An 18,877-nucleotide genomic window follows, 5' to 3' on the forward strand; every position below is an offset into this window, starting at 1 on the left:
GATTGATTCTTGTTCGCTCCGCACTTCCCGGAGCACTGGCCGCGCGAAAAAAGACCAAAGGGCACTACCGGCACTACCGGAGCGGCAGTGCTGCACGTCGTCTCGGGGCAGCGACACTTCGCTCTGTGGCTAAGCGTTCAAATCCCTCACTTACGTCGATTCGTTTTTTTTCTCGGTGCACAACCCTCTAAAAAAATGATAGGGTCCTAGTTTTTTACCCTAATATGCCCAGTTTAACAGTTGAACTTTTACTTTATCGCCGTAATTATAGTTACTGCATGGTAAATGTTTAGCTGAGGTGCTAAATTTTCTTTTCTAATTTCCATTCAAGACGTCCCTTTAAAAAAAATGCCGTAAAAATGTGAGTACGGGCCATGTTTAAAACCAGGTCATGTTGGGACATGATTTGTTTGCGTGTGTGTCTTTTTTTTTGTGCTGTGTTTGTTTTGGCAAATATATCGCGGAGAAATTAACGAGAGTGACACTGATGTGCACAGTAGCGGCACCCGAACAACGGCGGGGCGCTGGCTGGCGCTCGCGACACGCTGAGTCACTTCTGATAATCTCTCTTTGATTGTCAGGAGCTCATCGACTTTGTATGACCCGGGTCATCCGCCACCGTTCGTGGTGCGCACTTTGTCTGAGGAGGTGCGCACTGTTTCGCCGAGTGTGCTTGAACCAGGGGGCGTGGGGCCGCGGGGTGGCCATCCATCATGGCTCAGCAGGGGAAGTCAAATTGGCGCACCTCGCCGTCAACGGAACTTTCCTCCGCCTGCCGCCCCTGCCGCCCTTCCAGAAAAAAAGGCGACAGGCCTGGCCAGTGCTGCAGCCTGCAGGAGGTCAGCGGCAGACGCTCGATAACTAGCTAGAGAAGTGGCGGTGGCGGCGGTGGCGGTGGCGGCGGCGGTGGCGGTGGCAGCAAGGCGGTGGTGGCATTGCTCCGGAAATCCAATGACGCCCCAAGGCACGCTGCGGCTGATACGTTATCGTCGATGGAAAGCGGGACGGCCGGCACCCATTTATATGTGTTTCCATCGAGCAAAAGACAAAAAGAAAGAGGCAAAGTTGGAGAATACGATTTGATGTATTTACTGCACACGTTTACAGCAGTTAACAGATTATGACAAATATGGAATGTACGAATGCTTTATCGGCTTATGGTAAATAATGTTGTTGCCAACGCAGTGAATGAGAATAATAAAATGAGAGTAATGAGGAACGTTGGCTGTGTCCGTGCGATGCAAGAGAAGTGAATCAATATACAATAAAATGAAACATGTTCGAGAATGGCCCTCGTCACCCTGAATACAAGTGATAAGAAGGAGAGCAATTTCGTCCATAAATAAGCACGCGAGTCAAATTAAAATTGCCAAAAAAGCGACAAATTCGAGACAGTGTTTATCATACGTACTTGACAAAAATTTGTCGCTATTTCGGGGGACAAACTCTTTTCACAGGCAAAAATGAGACCCCAGTTGGATACAACTCTTCAAGAATTACAAATTAATGATACTATAATTAATTTGGTTTTCACCTATAAAATAAGAAGCGGTTTATCCACTCCGTCCGTATGCATACAAAAACTGACTGTTTTTTAATCACACACACATATACGTACACTCTAAAATCAACACACAGGCACACATAATCACACACACACACACGCTCTCACACGAACACGAACTTCACCCTGTTCTTAGCACTCCTAGGGAGAGAGCGCGTCGCCTCCGCGTCACGACGACGGAGTCCTTATCACAAGTCGTTAACCAATGGCTAACGGAAATCACCGGAGTAATCGAAACAAAAACAAAAACTGCGCGTCGTCGGGGCTCCGCGGCCGGCACGCGCCCCGCGATGCACGTCCTTTGTCCTTGTTGACGGCGGCGACGCGGCTCAGGCGCAGGCGGCCAGCTCCTGCTCGCCGTCCTCCGGGCGCTCGTCGGCGTGCTCCACGGCGTTCTCCGCGGACGTGGGCGCCGCGGCGTACGGGCTGCGCCGCGCCAGCAGCAGCAGCCTGCGCGCCAGCACGAGGGCCGTCAGCACGGCGGCCACGGGCAGCACGTACAGCAGCACGAACTCCAGGAAGTCCAGCGCGTAGCTCGCGATGATGATGATGGTCTTGAAGCCGGCGTCGTACGACGGCAGGTCCTGCGGCAACACGCACGGTCAGTGTCGTTCCCCGTCAGGTTATGTCTCGTTTTGTCTGCTCCGATTGGAGGGCCGACGGGGTGCATGCTCTTACCTGCGCGAACCACGCCACTGGCAGCACCATGCCCACGTCCAGGTGCGGCGTCTCCTTGACGACGCGCAGGTTGAACTGCAGCCGGGACCTGCCCGACAGGGTCATGCCCAGGCGCTGCAACATTCGCAAAGTCAGTCAGAGGCTGGAGAGGCTCACTAGCGGCGGCGCCCTCAGGCCCGCAGTGTCTGTTGGGTTGCCTACGCTCCGGGCGTCGCTGGAAAGGGAGCCAGAGGGATTGCCTACGCTCCGGGCGTGACCGGAAAGGGAGCCAGAGGGATTGCCTACGCTCCGGGCGTGACTACCTACCGGAGCCGCGAGGCCTGGTCGCCTCTCTCTTCAGCGGCCGCCGACGGCGGCAGACTTACCGGGTGGATGTCTGCGAACATGTCATGCTCCTTGGCGTCCGGGTGCATCCCTTCAAACGGCTCGAGAGCAGCGGGGTCCGTCAGGTAGAAGTGAGGGTACGAGATGTACATGGGTGCGCCTGTGTGCGGGTCGAAATGAACAGGTCAATCGTGGCGCTCAGCAGTTCTGATGTTTCTTTTGCGAAGAAGTGAGGTCATTAGTTGAGAAACGTACCGTGTGCGCAGGGGCTGGTGTCGAAGATGCCATCCAGGGGGCACTCTTGGAGGTCGGTTTGGTTGCAGAAGCACAAGTTGTCGGGGTTGACGCGCGGCGACATGAAGGTGTTCTGGTCCAAGATGTAGCGATGAGCGCGCACCCCCTGGGCCTGGAGCAGCAAGTTAGACAGATGGTCGGCACACTGTGCTGGCACGGCGCGGGAAGGCGCATGGTGGCGCGGGAAAGACTCCAACTTACGAAGGACTTGCGCTGGAAGATGAACTTGATGAGGCGGCAGGCCTCCGGCTTGTAGGCGTACAGGGTGTCCTTGGCGCGCACCTTCCTGGGCGGGAACATGGAGCCGTCCGAGCCCTCGAACGAGTTGCAGGCCGGCTCGGACCACGCGCCCAGCGAGGACTTGTGGTTGAAGCGCACGAAGTAGGACAGCTTGTCGATGTCCGCCGCCCCCGTCAGGATCGTCAAGTCGTCCGGGATCGTTTTCTGGGCACATCAAGGAGAGCGTGTGAGGGACACAGCTTTTTGCGACCGAGTTTGGCGGCGTTGGTACCGATGAACTCACCATGGTCAGCAAGCCGACCTGGTCCATGGGGACCTTGTTGGTGGGGTCGAGCTTGGACAGGGTGAAGAGGTTGTCGTCGTAGCCCCAGATGAAGCCGTTGGCCGTCACGGAGATGAGGGGGTTGAGCTTGAAGGCTCTAGACGACAGGTTGAGGATGACAGAGCCCGCGGTGCCGAACAGGCCCTGCCCCCAGCCCGCCACCTTGGCCTTGGCGCCCTGCAACAGCCGGACACGGCGCGTCACTCTCCAGCCGTAAAAGGGAAGAAGCCCTCTAGGCGACGGCATCCGACAGCCGAGTCGAACCGCCCCGCCGAGGAGACGCGCGGTCTTCGCGACCTTGAACCCGACTCGTGCTCGTTCAAGGCTGGACTGTGACGGCATCTAATTTGCCTTCGCTTTGACCGTTCCACCAGGCAAGTGATAAGTAAAGGTTTCATAAGTGATAAGTGATAAGTTTAAAAAATTCGAAAGCCAGTAGTTGCGTACTTCCACTGCTAGAGCGCGTCACTGTTGGCCACTGGCCACATCCCAGGTCATGGAACTTTCCTTCCTGAGAAAAGATGCAGTTTCACAAAATGGTGGGGTACTTACGAAGTAAGGAATGTTCGGGACGACCACGGTGGCGTTCAGGTCCTCAGTGGCGGACATTTCGGGCATGAACTCGTAGGTCTTCACCTCCCTGTACGACAGGGTGATGCCCTTCTCGTCGAACTCGATAGCCTCTCGCCTGATCACCTCTCTGGAAAGGGGGAGGTTAGTTGGTGCTGGCCGACGGAAATGTCGATTTTGACATCGTCCCGAGTCCGAACTGTTGGAACTCACCTGTAAGTGAAGGGGCCGACCTCCTTGAGCTTGATTTTAATACTGCGGTCTCTAGTGTACTCGTCCCAGTTGGTGTAGTTCCAGATGTACACCCTGAACCAGGGGTTGATTGGTGGCGTGACCCACCAGGCAAAGCTCCCCTTGTTCGCGTCCAGCACCATTTGCTGTCAAAAAAAAAAAAAAAAATCATTTTAGCTCGTGCTGGAATGTCCAGACTGCCGGATGGCTGATTGCGACTCACATTGGCGACAAAGTCGTGGAAGGCGTCCGTGGTCCACATGATGCAGGAGCCGGAAAAGCAGAAGAGGCACGCCGCGAGTAAGAACGCGATGCCTGGAACGAGACGGGTGCACTGCATGCAGGCCTCCAGTCGTGCGCCACCGCCAGCGCCAAGACCGATGTCAAGACCGAGGTCGAGACGGAGGCCAAGACCGAGGTCAAGACCGAGGTCGAGACGGAGGCCAAGACCGAGGTCAAGACCGAGGTCAAGACAGCGAGGAAAAGACCAAGGATAAGACTGAGGCCTAGACCGAGGTCCGAGGCCAAGACCCACCTCGCCACCGTGGTGCGCCGTCCGTCTTCCTCCGCCTGGGCTGCGGCTCCAGGGAGATGAATTCCAGCTCCCCGGGCTTGGCGTTGGCCACATCCCCGAGGCTGCAGCGGCCCGTCGGGCTGGCCTCCACCGGCTCCTCGTCCCTGGAACCGAACAAGGTCTTCAGCCTGCCGTCACGCTCTCGGGGGAGGGAGCCTCCCTTCCGGAGTAACGACACGGTCGCGCGGACTCACTGCAGCCCCCACCAGGCGGGTGCTGGGCGCCGAGCTGGGCGCCGCCTCCGCCGCCCCCACCGCCCCCGCCGTCCCCGCCGCCCCCACCGCCTCCGCCGCCCCCGACGCCTTTGCTACCCCACGAGGCGAAGAGGAGGCACAGCGGCCAGGGAGGCGGCGCCCGGCCGGGCTTGTCGCCGAACATAACTCGCGGGGGGCACCGGTTGCACTGGTGCAGCGTGGCCGTGGACGTGGCCGCCCCCCGAGGCCCGACAGGCCCGATAGGCCCGATAGGCCCGACCGGTGCAGATGCACCAATTACGCGGCGTCGTGGCAAAAAGCGCGGCGACGGACGCGGCACTGCATTGCTAGGCAGTGCTAGGCAGTGCTAGGCAGAGCTAGGCAGCCCCAAGCCGACGCGACGGTCCACCGGCCCAGCGGCCAGCCAGCCAGCGTCTCGTCTAGGCTGTCTAGGCGCCGTGCCATCTCGCGTCGCAAGTCGCGTCGTCAGGAAAAACAGGTGGTTTCTTTGGATGCTCGTGCAAGCTGCAAGGCTGGCGCGGGCTGGCGCAGGTTGGCGGTGCTGGCGGCATGAGTGTGACACGTGTTTGGATCGGAAATCGCACCAGAATGTGGTTCGCGGTACGCCGCTATGTTGTTCACCAGACCGGGCGGCCGCCACGGACGGGTTTAGTGATATGAGACGGTCCATTTTTGATTATCAGCTGGGATGCTCCCGATGCTTCTCGAACGACTCGGAGGATAGCGGAATAACGAATCCGAGCGAGGCAACGCCATTGCAATTATATAGACATGTGCACTGCAAAATAGTGTCTAGTTTGCAGGCTAATGGTCTATATTCTGCTCTACTATAACGTCACCAGCGCGCGCTGATGTACGAGGAGCCCCCCGTGACGTCTGTTTACTCACTCTCTGCCGCAACACAGCCACGACCGTCGGCATTCCTGGATGTCGGTCTTCTTGAGCGTCTCCAGGAACGGCTTCCGAATCTTGCCGAAGAACCATCGCGGGCTCTGGAACGGAAACAGGGACAGTGTTGAAGGGAAGGGCGACGTCGGCGCGGCCATGGCCCCCAGCACTGGGTGCACGGGGTGCACGGGGTGGCTGGTCGCGGCTTTCGGGGTTGGCGCGGCGCGCGGAGGGCTGCTGCTACTGCGGAAGCTACTCAACAACTGCCGTCTGCTTACGCATGGAGCCCGGGCTGATTGCCAAAACTGATGAAAGAAACGGCCAAACGGCTTTTTGCCCGTAATTGCGCCTTGGCCGTCTCATCGTCTCAGCACCGCGACCAGGCAGCGGGCACCGCGAGGCTCCGCGACAACTGCATGGCGATGATGTATCACTACTTGGACGCCACAGGTCGGTGCGCCACCTCGGCGGGGGCCGCCCTAACGCCCTCGCCTGCCCTCGCGCGCACCTTTTCCTGGCGGATGAAGGACGCCTCCCTGTCCAGGGTGTTCTTCTTGCAGGCTGTCATCCTGTCGGAGGGGGAGGACAGTCCGGACCGCCTCTCGACACGCCGCGGGTCCACGATGCACTAGACTCTGCGGCGGACGTCGGTGGCCGGCGGCCCATCTCGACGCGCTAATCGGCGCGACACCGCCGCCCCGCCCCGCCCCGCCCGCCCCGCCCGCCCCGCCCCGCCCCGCCCCGCTCCGCCCCGCCCCGCCCTGCCCGCCGCCCCGGCCCGCCCCGCACCGCCCGCCCCGCCCGTCCCGCCCCTCCAGCCCAGTCTGGAGATAACCTAACCTCTAACCTAAAGGTTACGCGCCCCTTACACCGGACACTCGCCTTTCGCCTTGAGCATCTGTCGATCTCATTGCATTTCGATCGGTTTCGATCGACCGGCCGCGCGTCCCAGACCGCAGCCACTGCAGGAATTGCAGGAACTGCAGGGGTCGAAGGGACTGCACGGACTACAGCAGCTGCAGGGCCTACAGGGATGCCCCCCGCCTACACGCCCTCCTCGCCCACGACGCGGCCTGCAGACAGCAGTCCCCGCCCTTTGTTTACTTTCGTTCACAAAATAATTTCACCAGTCACCCTCACAGTGGCGGCGCGCCTCTTGCTCCTGGATTTTCGACGACGTTTGTTCTTTACTCGGTGACGAGTGAAAGGGTCTATTTTCTAGCCGTTTTCCCTGGTGCCGAACATGAACTTGACCGGGCTCGACCCGACGTCCCCTTTCAACCCGCTGGGGTTCCCCCGAGCCTCGGCCAACCCGTTTGCAGCCGTTCCCAAACAGCGACCCGGCACTGCTATGACACGTGAGTCTGGCTTTGCCTCCGATGCGTCCGTGCTTCGAGCAGCGGGCTAATAAATGAACGGTGCCGGTTCGGCGGTAGGACTAATCCGCCCAGTCGGCCTCACGTGCAGGCTCGAGCTCACGTGTCACTCCAGGACAGCTGCCGCCGCACAGTGGGCCAGAAGACCGCTGGAGGCGGACAAAACTCTGGACGCGTTTAGAGCTCCAGAGTCGCTAAATGGGACTCGAACCGAACGTGTGACCCCACCAATGGGTTGCTCTCCGAACGAGGAATCGATTGGTGGGGTCACACGTTCGGTTCGAGTCCCATTTAGCGACTCTGGAGCTCAAAACGCGTCTAGAGTTTTGGCCGCCTCCACCGGTCTTCTGGCCCACTGTGCGCCGTGGGTCGGCACCTGCCGCTATCCTGCAGCGGTGGCTGCATGGGCAGTAGGACCCTCCCCTTACCTACCCCATTTCCCAGCGAACTGGGGTCGACTGCAGCGCTCTCCCGTGGTTGACAGCGGGCCTCGCGCCGCTTCGGCATTTCCGCCAAGCCACGGCGCCGTGAATCGGCACTTTGGTCATCGCCTGATCGTCCGCGATGAATCCGGGGGGGGGGTATCGCGCCCCAGCCTCCGGCTCCTCGAAGGCGTGCAGGCGTGCACTGGCAGGCTTGCAGGGTCAGGCGTAGGCCTGTGCAGCGGCCAGGTAGGTGTCAGTTCTCGCGCGTGGGGCGTGCCTGGCGGCTGGCGGCCCTGGCGGGGCCCCGGCGGTCTCTGGGGCGCGAAGGGCGGGCCTTCCGAAAATAACGCCGCATTGTCTGGTTCGGCGTACGGACCTACATGACGACCAGCACGACCAGGTTAGGCTAGTTTGCTCTGCTTGCGTCTGGTCAGGGTCGAGCTGCCGCGAGCTGCCGTCGTCTAGGCCGAGGGAGAAACGACTGAGAAATTTTGTGTACATCGGATAGGGATAACCCCGGATAACCCGCGGATTACCTCCGGATTACATCGAAAAATTTCCTGGATTACCACTGGATTGCGCCGGATTACCCCGGATTACCTCAGAATTTCCCCGGATTACCCCGGATTACCTCAGAATTTTCCCGGATTACTTGAAAATTTCTGGTTATCCGGATAGCGGATAACCAATTTGCTGTACATCGGATAACCGAAGTCGTTTCCCCCTCGGTCTAGGGAGGTCATACGAGCACTGGCGGAAACAACTTTTAAGTTGATCAAAACGGTCACAAATGTCTTTGAAAAATCGTGTTTTGGGCCGACTTTAGGCATCCACTGCGTCTGATCCGAGGCGGTATTTCGTCCTCCCTCAACGGGCAATTGGTCTTTGGGCCTTCCTTTAGCATGCCTTTGTTACGGAGTGCGATTATTTGCCTTGGTTTGGGAGCAGTATTGCCGCAAAGTTGATCAAAACGGTCACGAATGTCTGAAAAATCGTGTATTGATCAACTTTGCGGCAATACTGCTCCCAAACTAAGGCAGATAATCGCACTCCGTAACAAACGCATGCTAAAGGAAGGTCCAAAGACCAATTGCCGGCTAATGGAGGACGAAATACCGCCTAGGATCAGACGCAGTGGATGCCTAAAGTCGGCCCAAAACACGATTTTTCAAAGACATTTGTGAACGTTTTGATCAACTTTGCGGCAATACTGCTCCCAAACTAAGGCAGATAATCGCACTCCGTAACAAAGGCATGCTAAAGGAAGGCCCAAAGACCAATTGCCCGTTGAGGGAGGACGAAATACCGCCTCGGATTAGATGCAGTGGCTGCTTAAAGTCGGCCCAAAACACGATTTTTCAAAGACATTTGTGACCGTTTTGATCATTTTTGCTGCAATACTGCTTCCAAACTAAGGTGGATTATCGCACTTTGTATCAAAGGCATGCTAAAGGAGGGGTCGCGTGGGGTCGCGAAATTTTTGCTACAAATTTGGGGTCGCGAACCGAAAAAGGTTGAGAAACGCTGGTCTAGGCTCATTCCATGGGGCTGCGAGGGCTCTCTGTCTCTCTCGCGCTCGTGGGCCGTTTCGTAAGGGTGCGGCAAAGACAGAGCGACGATGCACTGTTGCCCGGGACCAGCCTCGGCGCGCCTCAAGGCTCGGGGCGGGTTGAAGGCGGAGCAAATTGGAGGTTCAATGTCACAGCCGTGCGTCCCCCGCGTCGCGCCCTCCTTTCGCCTGCCTGGCCTGCCTGGCCTGCCTGGCCTGCCCGATAAGCAGCACCAAGACTTCCTTATTTTGAGGCGTATCAGTTATTCTTACCACATAATGAAAGTTCGGAGCCACTCCTACGTTACGCCGCGTGGTGGCCGTGCCGCCATCAAGGCCGTATGACCTTCCCCGGTGACCCTCCATCTTGCGAATGTCGTTACATCTCATGGATGGACGATAACAATAATACTTCACTCTCGAGTACCATTTTATTTGTGGAAAAAATAAGTTTTTGCCCCTCTTTTTTGTTCGATTAATTTTCTTCGTAACCAAATCCCTAGAACATTAAATAAAAAGAAAGGCGCTTCAAAAAAATGTCTTTGTTCTGGGAAGTGGTAGGTTTTGAAAGTAGGGCGTTTGCTAAACGCAAAATGATCGGAAGGAATCGTGTTTCGTTCCTCGGAACGCGCGCCCCCTCCCCTCCCGCTTGTAGGGCCGTGGGCTGCCGAATAGCGTCTTGGCTGTTCGCGACGCAATACTCGCCGGCGTGGCGCCACGCCGCGTCCTGCCGCTCGGGGCAGCGGCTCAAAATTTCGCCCTATTGACCGATTTTACTTATCGCTCGGCAGGCGCGGCGCGGCGGCCGATCCGACGACATACGGAAGGGTTCCGAGTCGCGCGGCACCCGGCCGGACACGCCGCACCAAACAAAAACAAAAACAAAACATCGCGCTTCGCTCCGAGGGTCCGGCTGAGAAAGCCAAGCCACTGGGAAGGCGTGCCCACGGAACGGGGTGGCTGCATCGCCCGCTCGGCGTTGCTTTTGGTTCGGATCAGTTACCTTTTCCTACCTACGATTGTTCTACCCCGACCCTCTCCTAAAGTATACTTCTTCTCCTACTTAATATTTTCCTACTGATCTTTTGGTTGCTTTGCCACCGGGTGGTTCATTCCGTTGCCTCTCTGTTTCTTTGCTTTCTGCGGCGGGGCGCGAGGCGAGGGCACCAAGCCCCGGGCAGCCTAGTTTCCATGCGCTGCGAGACGGTGTTGCCGTGCCGTGCTGCTGGAGACGCGCAAGATGTACAGAGAGCCAACAGCATCCGGTAAGGTGGCGGTGGCGGCCTGGCGGACCGGAAGGGGCACGCCCCGCACCGCCGCTATCTCGAAGCACGCCCCAACGCCCCAGTGCACCCGCCACCCCCCCGCTTCACCCACCGCACACCCACCAAGCCCCGCCCAGCCCGCGCCACGGGTTGCCGGCCGCCACCGCAGTCGAGAGCCACCCAGCATCCGGTAAGGTGGCGGTGGCGGCTGCACCGAAGGGCACGCCCCGCACCGCCGCTATTCGAAGCTGCCCAACGGCCCACGTGCAGCAGCCGCCAGCCTGCTTCTACAATCGTTCCACGCACCCCGTAGGTGGTCGGCACACTGCAGACAGCCAGACTGGGCAGTTTATCAATGTATTTGCAGCCTCCGAGTGTGGGCGCCCCAAATAGTGAATCGATTCTTAGGAACGTCTCGTAGGGTGTAAGAGGAGCACTGTCAGAACATTTTGGCTGTGCCGCTTTGGGACAGTGCAAATTTACACCGGTGCCAGTGGCGCCAGTCGGGGTTCTGTGTTCTCTGTGTGCAGACGCGGGTAGGGGGAGGTATGGTGGCCAGTGAGGTGCCAGACGCCAGATAATAGTTGAACATATATAGTTTAGCGCAATCGATGCGATAGTATCGACTTACTTGCTTCGGGACATACGTAGAAGAAGGCGAGTGTACTTGCTCAAGAACAAGTGGAAATACGGAAAAACCATTAATCTATGATCAATCGGTTCCTGCCGCCACAGGACTTGAGCGGTGAAATTAACGATCAAACCTACGCTATTTTGGGCTTTGCGGGACACTTTTCAAGTGGGAGTGGGACCCGTTCGACAGCACATTCGGCAGCACATTCGGCAGCGAGCGGCACTAGTGAGTGACGTCGGCGATGTCGCCGACGGAGACCCTCCGCCGGAACTTCGTGAACTTCGTCCTCCTTTCGCACCTGGATTCCATGACGTCCTCGCTGGTCCGGGGTAAACCAAGGCCCGTTCGGCAGCATTTTCGGCAGCGGCACTGGTGACGTCGCCGACGTCGGGAAGGCGATGACCCGCCGCTCCCCACTTTGTCCTCCTTTCGTCCCCGGCATCCATGACGTCCCCGCTGGTCCACGGCACCAAGCCCCGTGCGGGAGCATTTTTGGCAGCGGCACTAGTGACGTCGGCGACGTCGCCAAGGCGCCCCCCACTTCGTCCCCGGCACCCATGACGTCTGGGCACCAAGACCACGCGGCGCCCGAGGGGCAGGCCACCCATTCGACGCCAGAGCCGTGCGGGCGGCGACACTGCCAGGCGCCGGGCGGCCGCTCTAGCCGCTAGCAGTGCAGTGGGGCAGCGGGCCGCCGAGGCCAGCCGTTCCGTTTCGAGCGAAAAAGTGTCGCTGTCGAGGAAGTGTGAATCAGCAGGCCGCGCCGGAAAGGGCAGAAGGGCGAGTTGACGGCTGGGGGTGGGGAGGGAAGACGGAGAGGACACTGAAGCCAGACCGCCGCAGAGTTTTCCGCTTTCAGCACTCTCGTCGGCAAGGCGGGCCAGCACAAGTGACGCGGCAGTCGGAGCGGAGGGGTTGGCTGCCATGGACGTCTTGCAGGGCTTGGGCTGCGACGTCGGCCTCGGCGTCCTGGTGCTGGCGGCCGCCGCCCTGGCCGTCGCCTCGCTGGCCCTGTGGAGCTGGCCTCGGGGGTCCCACAACCTCCAAGGCAAAGTTGTGCTGGTGCGGGCGAGATGAAGACTCTGTGTTTTCAAGTCGAGTGTGAGTGGCGTACAGCTTACAGCTCTGTCTCTCTGCCCTGCAGCTGACGGGCGCGGGGGGAGGCCTGGGCCGCCTGCTGGCACTGCACCTAGCACGTCGGGGGTGCGTGCTGGCCTGCGCCGACGTCGCGGCCGAGCCCAACGAGGAGACCGTCGCCCTCGTGCACCAGCAGCAGCAGCACAAGCAAGCCGCCAGGGCGTACACCGCGGACCTCACGGAGAGGGCGGACATCTACGGCCTCGTCCAGAAAGTCCTCGAGGACTTCGGACACATCGACATCCTGGTGAGGCACCCCCATCCTCTATGTTGGCTTCATGAAAAAGTGTTGCATATAGGCAGGACGAAGATATGTTTTCAAAATGACGACATCGACTTTGGAACCCGCCACAGCTCAGCAACGCGGGGGTGATCCAGGGCGGCGCGCTGTGGGAGTTGAGCGACGCCCAGCTGGACCTGGTGCTGGACGTCAACCTGCGCGCCACCATGCTGCTCGTCAAGGCCGTGCTGCCGCACATGAGGGCGCGCGCCGAGGGCCACGTGGTGGCCGTCAGCTCCTCCACGGCCCTGGTGCCGGGCCGCGGCATCGTCGCGTACGCCGCCAGCAAGGCGGGGCTCAGCCGTGCGTATCCAGTGGTAAAGTCGCAGCGCACCGCGAGATCTGCCCGAGGCGACGTTCGAACCCCAGCTTCTGTTATGTTTTATCACACTCTCCTTGCGCGCTAGTGCAATGTAGCCTATAGCTTAAGCCGTTTAGCCGTAAGCTTTTTCGTATTGCCGCGTAAAATGTGTGCCAGCTAGGGGGTTTCAACACAGAAAATGCAATTCACGAAACTTCACGTCTTTATTGTGCCCTCACACACAAGTACAGAGTCACACTCACACTAGATTACTGCACGAAATCCTTCGTTGCAACACTCCAAGGTTGGTTTGGTTCAGTAGCCACGAGAAACTGCTTTATTATATTGAATGGGATACCCAGCGCGATTCGAAACTGTCCGACCTGTCTCGGCGAGTCTTGAGCTGCTCAAATTCATCTGCCAGCTGCATATGAGACCTCCATTTTTGTTTCTCCGGTCCGTTCCGCGCGGTCATGCGTGACGGCGTGGGCGCACCAGCCGATGCCGATCGGGCCGCCGCGGAGGTTGGACGATGCAGCCATGAGCCGATGACGTCCGCGACTCACGAAGGGCCGTTCGTTGCAGACGCCATGGAGTGCCTGCACCACGACCTGCGGCACGAGGGGCTGCACCGCCACATCCACGTCACCACCATCCAGCCCTTCTTCATCAACACCTTCGCGCGCCTGGGGAGCGCCCTCAAGTTCGGCGGGTGCGTAGTGGCGTGGCGCGCAGTGGGCCAGAAGACCGGTGGAGGTGGTCAAAATTCCAGACGCGTTTTGGGCTCCAGAGGCGCTAAATGGACTCGAATCGCACGTGCGTGACCCCACCGATGGATAGCTCTCTGAACGAGGAATCCATTGGTGGGGTCACACGTTCGGTTCAAGTCCTGTTTACCGACTCTGGCGCTCAAAACGCGTTTAGAATTTTTGCCACCTGCACTGTGTGGCGGTAATGGCGGCGCTGGGCCGCCCACCCAGGACCTTTCCACCCCTTTCACCCCCGCTGCTCCGCTGCTCCACTGCTCCGTAGTCCGTTCCGGGCGCTGATGCGGTTCCTGGAGCCCGACGAGGTGGCCAGGCTGGTGGTGGAGGCCGTCGCCGCGCGGAAGCACGTCGTTTGCATTCCGGGCCACGTCAGTTTGGTCGGCAAGCTGCTGGGGTAAGTCTCAAACCTTTGAGCTCAAGCTTAAAAGAAAATCCCACGCATTTCCATAAAAATAATATTTTTATTAGTTGCATATTCGTTTAGGCATTCGCATTCGAGAGCAAAGCTCAGCGCACTCTGGCTGCTCGTGCTAGTCCACCATTGGAACTGCCCGACGTAGCGACTAAACCCAACGCAATTTTTGTACTGCACTTATGGCTTTTTAACTCTAAAACCAATTTCCAGCAACAATGTCTGAGGCACCAGAATCGGTAAAATGCCTTTCACTCAAGCCAGTGATAGGCTCTTTGAACTGGCACTTTCAAATCCAAGTGGTGCTCGTGACTTTATCGCCGACATTGTCGCGCTCTGTCGCCTTCGAATGCGAATGCTGATATGCTGAACACTTACGTTGACAAGCAGGTTCTGCCTCTGTACACCGCAAAAAGGTGTCCGGGTTCCCCTGGCCCATCCAGAGTGGGCCTGGGAAACCCGGATATTGTTTTTTCCGAGTATTTCGAGGTGTACTTACAGTGGCATTCTGACAGACATTGCGCACAGCCTGTGCGTCATATCCAAGGGGTGAAAGGGGAATTAATCGCCTCCTCCTTGGGCACCAGGCAGATCCTCGCGTAGATCGGGCACCGCCTCCTTAGAAAATCCCACAGATCCGCGCCGGCCAATTCACACCCGCTCGTCTTGTGTGCGCAGCTTTTTGCCGCGACGCGCCCTGGCCTTCGTCTTCGAGCGCGTCATGAGGTTGGAGTCGCGGCCGCCGTTCTCCTACGAGCACCGCCACAAGGCGCTGGACCCCTGCATCCTGCACGAGCTGCTGTCCAAGGGCTACCCGCTCGAGGAGGACCCGGTGGACGTGTGCGCGGGGCTGTGCGCCGACCTCGGCGACGACCTCGGCGACGACCCCCAGGGCCTGCAGGGCCTCCAGGACGGGCCGCTGCAGTACGACTTCAGTCCGTTCTCGCGTCAAGTCGCGGAATTTTACCGATCGCGTGGCCAGGACATCCCGCCTTCCGTCAGGAAGGTGTTCCACGTCGCGTAGCGTCGCGCGCCCCGTCGGCCCGCGCGTTGCCCTGCAACTGTTTGACATGTAGTGCGAAACGGGCAGGAAGGAAACGAGAATGCTAAATAAAGACCTCGCAGAAAGCCTTCGACCTTGTTATCACACCCACAGTGCTTTAGGCCTGAGTTGCGCGACGCAATGGCAATCAGTGCACACGTGCATACAGTGCAGCGAGCGGCGCGAGCAGCCTGAGCATCCCGGGGAGGGGCAGAGCGGGCAGGGGCAGGGCCAGCCCGGCCAGGTAGGCAGGGCCAGGTCCGCCAGGTCGCCGTGACTGTACCAGAGCGCAAGCAGAGCGCGCTGTCTGCAGCAATGCCAAACGAAGAGGTCGGTCAGTCTATGCGAAGCACGGCACCATGGACGGCTTCATCTGCGCGCTGGTTGTCCTGGCGGCCGTGGTCGTGTACCTGGGGTGGCGGCAGGGCCCGGAGCACGACCTGACGGGCAAGGTGGTGCTGGTAAGGTGGTAAGGCGTGGCCGGCGTGGCTCTGGCAGTGGACATGCAGGACCCCGTCCTCAGGGTCCTCACTGGAATGACGGTCGCAGCTGACGGGCGCCGGCGGGGGGCTGGGGCGGCTGCTGGCGGTAAACCTGGCGGAGCGGGGCTGCCGGGTGGCGTGCGTCGACCTGGCCACCAAGCCCAACGAGGAGACGGCCTCCATGGTGCACGCCCGGGGCCGGCAGCATGGCGCCCAGCCACTGGCCAAGGCCTACACCGCGGACCTCACCAAGAGGGAGGCCATCTCGGCCCTGGTGGAGGACGTCATCAAGGACTTCGGCCAGATTGACATCCTGGTGAGTCGGTGACGAGGAGACCGCGTCGAGCCTGGGTGTTTTCCGGGACAAAATCGGCAAAAATCCTCGTTTTGGGCCGTGTCATCTTCTAATTCGAAACCGCCACCTGCCCGCAGGTGAACAACGCGGGGCAGCTGCAAGGTGGCGCGATTTGGGACCTGAGCGACGCCCAGATGGACCTGGTGCTGGACGTGAACCTGCGCGCCTGCATGCTGCTCGTCAAGGACGTGATGCCCCACATGAAGGCGCGGCGCTCGGGGCACATCGTGACCATCAGCTCCATCGCCGCCCTCGCCCCCACCCTCAACACGTCGGCCTACGCGGCCACCAAGGCGGGCGTCAGTCGTGAGTAGAGTGGGCCGAGCAGGCCCAGCAGGGTGTTGCCAGAAACCGGTGGAGGTGGCCAGAACTCTAGACGCGTTTTGAGCTCCAGAGTCACTAAATGGGACTCGAACCGAACGTGTGGCCCCACCAATGGATTGCTCTCCGAACGAGGAACCCATTGGTGGGGTCACACGTTCGGTTCGAGTCCCACTTAGCGACTCTGGAGCTCAAAACGCGTCTAGAGTTTTGGGCGCCTCTACCGGCTTCTGGCCCACTGTGTGTGGGGCAGTACGCGGGGCAGGGCGCGGGGCAGTCTCCAGGTCCAGGACGGGGGCGTTGCGAGTGACGAGGTACCCGCCGGCGTGTGTTGCAGAGTTCATGGAGTGCCTGTACTACGACCTGCAGAGCCAGGGGCTCCACGAGAACATCCACGTCACCACCGTCCAGCCGTACTTCATGAACACCTTCTCGCAGCTGGAGGACGCCGTCAAGTATAATGGGTACGTCGGGATTCCAATGTAATAGGTGGATCACATCACCTAGTGCAAAGGACATACGTATCACTGTAACTATTCCAATTGCCATAAGGACCGCACGTTTAGCGCAATACAATAAATTTCATGACACCTTTGTGCGATGATCATCGCAAAAACGGCGTGATGAATTTTGGTACTGCACAATTATGCTATGATCATCTCATAAAAGAGTGATAATTTTATTGAATTGCAAATTTAATTTCTGTCGTCATATGGCTTTTTAGCGATTATTCAGACTTTCATGGCAGAAACGTGCGATGATTATCGCAGCTGTGCAATTAAAACATCATTGCATCTGAGGAGCCAATGATTTAAGGGAATCGCACATTGAGGATGTCACCGCAGTTTTTAGCGCTGAAAGTAAAGCAACTCGGAAAGCACTGATTTGCGCATTCTAATCTGCACTAATCTTGTTTCCTCCTTTTTTGCGTCACCTTAATCGCAGTCCGCTCGGCAAGCTGCTTTTCTCGTTCATGGACGCCAAGGTCAGCGCGCGGACCATAACGAAATGCATCGCGACTCGACAGCACGTGGCCAACCTGCCCGCCCACCTTGGATTCACCGCCAGCCTGCTGCGGTACGTGCTGCACAGACGACAGGCCAGGCGATGCGCGGCGATGCGCGAGCGCGCTGCCCCCGCCGTGTCCCGTCGCCAGGCAACTCTTTCCTACGCCGCACTTGTTTTCGTTGCAGCCTCTTCCCCAGGGCGGCGATGGGCTTCGTCATCGAGTCCCTCGCCAAGCCGGACATGAAGATCTTCGACTACAGCGCGACCCGCCACGGGCGCCAGCTCGCGGAGAAATGACATCGTTCCAGCTGCCGGTGTCCGCGACCGCAACGAGGACCCCACTCGGAGTTCTCTGCGGCCTTCATGACCTCCTGGAGGGTGATCTCGACGTTGGGGTTGTGACGGCTTGGCTGCTTCGGGCTTCAAAACGAAACATGACACAGTATTCACTTTATTGAATGTCTTACGCTATTTTATTCACTCCGCCTCAGTATGCTACAGGAAATAAGTTAAGTCCGGGACCGGCACTCTGCACACCGCTGCAGTCCAATGCTGTCCTCGCGGTCGGTTCGCGGCCATCGGCCCACACTTGTTGCACTACACTATGTTGGCTACGGCGACCCCTCCGCCTCCTCCGGGCGGGGCGGCTTCGTCTAGTCCAGGGCGACGTCGCTCAGGTCGTCCGGGGCCGCGGTCGGCCTCCTCGTCGTCGTGGAGGTCTTGGTCTTGGCGGTCGCCTTGGCGCGCTTGGAGGGCTTGGCGGGCCGGGCCGGGTCCTGCAGGCCCTGCAGCTGTAGGCGGCTCGGTGGACTGGCTTCCTTCCGGTACAGCTTGCGGAGGTGCGACACCAGTGGGGCGCCGGAGAGCTTGGTGGGGTCCTGCAACACGAAGAGCACCCCGTCATTTCTCAGAACTAAAAGCCACCACAAAACGACGGCAAACGGCCGCGTCACCCCCACGACGACGACGTCGTCGACGCGCGCGGCTTCCGCGTGCGCTGCGGTGCGGCGTGCAGCCCTTGACGGGCTCCTCGCGGATGGCGGCGCGCGGCCCGCGAGCGGCCACCAGAACGAATGGCACGGCTATAAGGGGAATGTGAACGATAGCAAATGGTGCTGGCGAGGGCATTAGCTTCGCGGCGCTGTGCGGCGCTTTGCGGCAAGTGGCTGAGCGTTGCCGTTGCCTGGCGGCGCGAGGCGCGAGGGCATTACGTTCTGCATAACTGGCTGGATTCGTGATCCGTGGCGCCGCGCCGCGGAATCACCCCATTACAAGGCGGTGGCGTTGGGGGCGGCTGGGCCGGGCTGCGTCTCGGCTACGCCACGCCAGGCTACGCCCCGGGCAGCGCTCCTCGTCCTGGGCGTGTCGACACCGCGAGGCGCCGCGAGGGTCTGCTTTGCCTAGTTATGCCTGGTTATGCCGCGCACTGCACGCTGCCCGCTCTAGACCGTTGCACCATTCTGGGGCTCCTTACCGGCGCGGCGACTGGCACGGAGGCTGGCCCGGAGACGTCGGCCTGCTGGGCCAGGTCGTTGTCGATGACGGGCCGGCGGGCCGCCTTGGCCGCCACGGACGTCCTCCAGGCCGTGAGCCAGTTGCCGGCGGCCGCGTTGACGGGGACGG

General features: G+C 59.4%; 4 protein-coding genes and 1 long non-coding RNA gene across 5 annotated transcripts; 3 read left to right on the forward strand and 2 right to left on the reverse strand.

The window, feature by feature from the left end:
* Positions 1-1,188: 1,188 nt before the first annotated feature.
* Positions 1,189-6,552, reverse strand: LOC117641345 (lysosome membrane protein 2-like). Its single transcript, XM_034378584.1, has 12 exons — positions 6,409-6,552; positions 5,901-6,004; positions 4,759-4,901; positions 4,447-4,538; positions 4,206-4,369; positions 3,975-4,122; positions 3,384-3,599; positions 3,062-3,304; positions 2,822-2,972; positions 2,608-2,726; positions 2,243-2,356; positions 1,189-2,148 (listed from the first exon to the last, which is right to left on the reverse strand). Exons 1-12 carry the CDS (start codon positions 6,466-6,468, stop codon positions 1,894-1,896), a joined length of 1,809 nt encoding a protein of 602 aa, XP_034234475.1. The 5' UTR covers positions 6,469-6,552; the 3' UTR covers positions 1,189-1,893.
* A 5,578-nt stretch (positions 6,553-12,130) lies between these two features.
* LOC117641196 (epidermal retinol dehydrogenase 2-like) lies at positions 12,131-12,983 on the forward strand (the record flags this gene model as incomplete). Its single annotated transcript, XM_034378341.1, has 4 exons — positions 12,131-12,211; positions 12,294-12,533; positions 12,641-12,873; positions 12,974-12,983. Coding segments are annotated over 4 exons (564 nt in total), but the record flags the coding sequence as incomplete, so codon positions are not given.
* Positions 12,984-13,177: 194 nt separating this feature from the next.
* On the forward strand, positions 13,178-15,139 carry LOC117641396. The gene is made up of 3 exons (XM_034378676.1): positions 13,178-13,579; positions 13,900-14,028; positions 14,725-15,139. Exons 1-3 carry the CDS (start codon positions 13,341-13,343, stop codon positions 15,068-15,070), a joined length of 714 nt encoding a protein of 237 aa, XP_034234567.1. The 5' UTR covers positions 13,178-13,340; the 3' UTR covers positions 15,071-15,139.
* Positions 15,140-15,415: 276 nt separating this feature from the next.
* LOC117641744 (uncharacterized oxidoreductase SAR2567-like) lies at positions 15,416-17,708 on the forward strand. The gene is made up of 6 exons (XM_034379327.1): positions 15,416-15,549; positions 15,638-15,886; positions 16,003-16,231; positions 16,584-16,710; positions 17,192-17,323; positions 17,440-17,708. The coding sequence occupies exons 1-6, from the start codon at positions 15,448-15,450 to the stop codon at positions 17,549-17,551; spliced, it is 951 nt and encodes a 316-aa protein (XP_034235218.1). The 5' UTR covers positions 15,416-15,447; the 3' UTR covers positions 17,552-17,708.
* Positions 17,690-18,863, reverse strand: LOC117641747. Its single transcript, XR_004587498.1, has 2 exons — positions 18,729-18,863; positions 17,690-18,132 (listed from the first exon to the last, which is right to left on the reverse strand). It is a non-coding gene; the product is annotated as an uncharacterized LOC117641747 (long non-coding RNA).
* Between the last annotated feature and the right edge of the window lie 14 nt (positions 18,864-18,877).

This window comes from Thrips palmi, unplaced genomic scaffold, assembly GCF_012932325.1.
Source record: "Thrips palmi isolate BJ-2018 unplaced genomic scaffold, TpBJ-2018v1 HiC_scaffold_15, whole genome shotgun sequence".
Taxonomy (NCBI): domain Eukaryota; kingdom Metazoa; phylum Arthropoda; class Insecta; order Thysanoptera; family Thripidae; genus Thrips; species Thrips palmi.

Coding starts and splice junctions, on each gene's coding strand:
- LOC117641744 (XM_034379327.1), top strand. CDS start 15,448: ATGGACGGCTTCATCTGCGCGCTGGTTGTCCTGGCGGCCGTGGTCGTG. Junction 15,550..15,637: donor TGACGGGCAAGGTGGTGCTG/GTAAGGTGGTAA, acceptor TGACGGTCGCAG/CTGACGGGCGCCGGCGGGGG. Junction 16,711..17,191: donor GACGCCGTCAAGTATAATGG/GTACGTCGGGAT, acceptor CCTTAATCGCAG/TCCGCTCGGCAAGCTGCTTT.
- LOC117641396 (XM_034378676.1), top strand. CDS start 13,341: ATGCGTGACGGCGTGGGCGCACCAGCCGATGCCGATCGGGCCGCCGCG. Junction 13,580..13,899: donor AGCGCCCTCAAGTTCGGCGG/GTGCGTAGTGGC, acceptor ACTGCTCCGTAG/TCCGTTCCGGGCGCTGATGC. Junction 14,029..14,724: donor TTGGTCGGCAAGCTGCTGGG/GTAAGTCTCAAA, acceptor TTGTGTGCGCAG/CTTTTTGCCGCGACGCGCCC.
- LOC117641345 (XM_034378584.1), bottom strand. CDS start 6,468: ATGACAGCCTGCAAGAAGAACACCCTGGACAGGGAGGCGTCCTTCATC. Junction 4,539..4,758: donor CGGCGCACCACGGTGGCGAG/GTGGGTCTTGGC, acceptor GTCTCGTTCCAG/GCATCGCGTTCTTACTCGCG. Junction 2,149..2,242: donor CAGTGGCGTGGTTCGCGCAG/GTAAGAGCATGC, acceptor GTGTTGCCGCAG/GACCTGCCGTCGTACGACGC.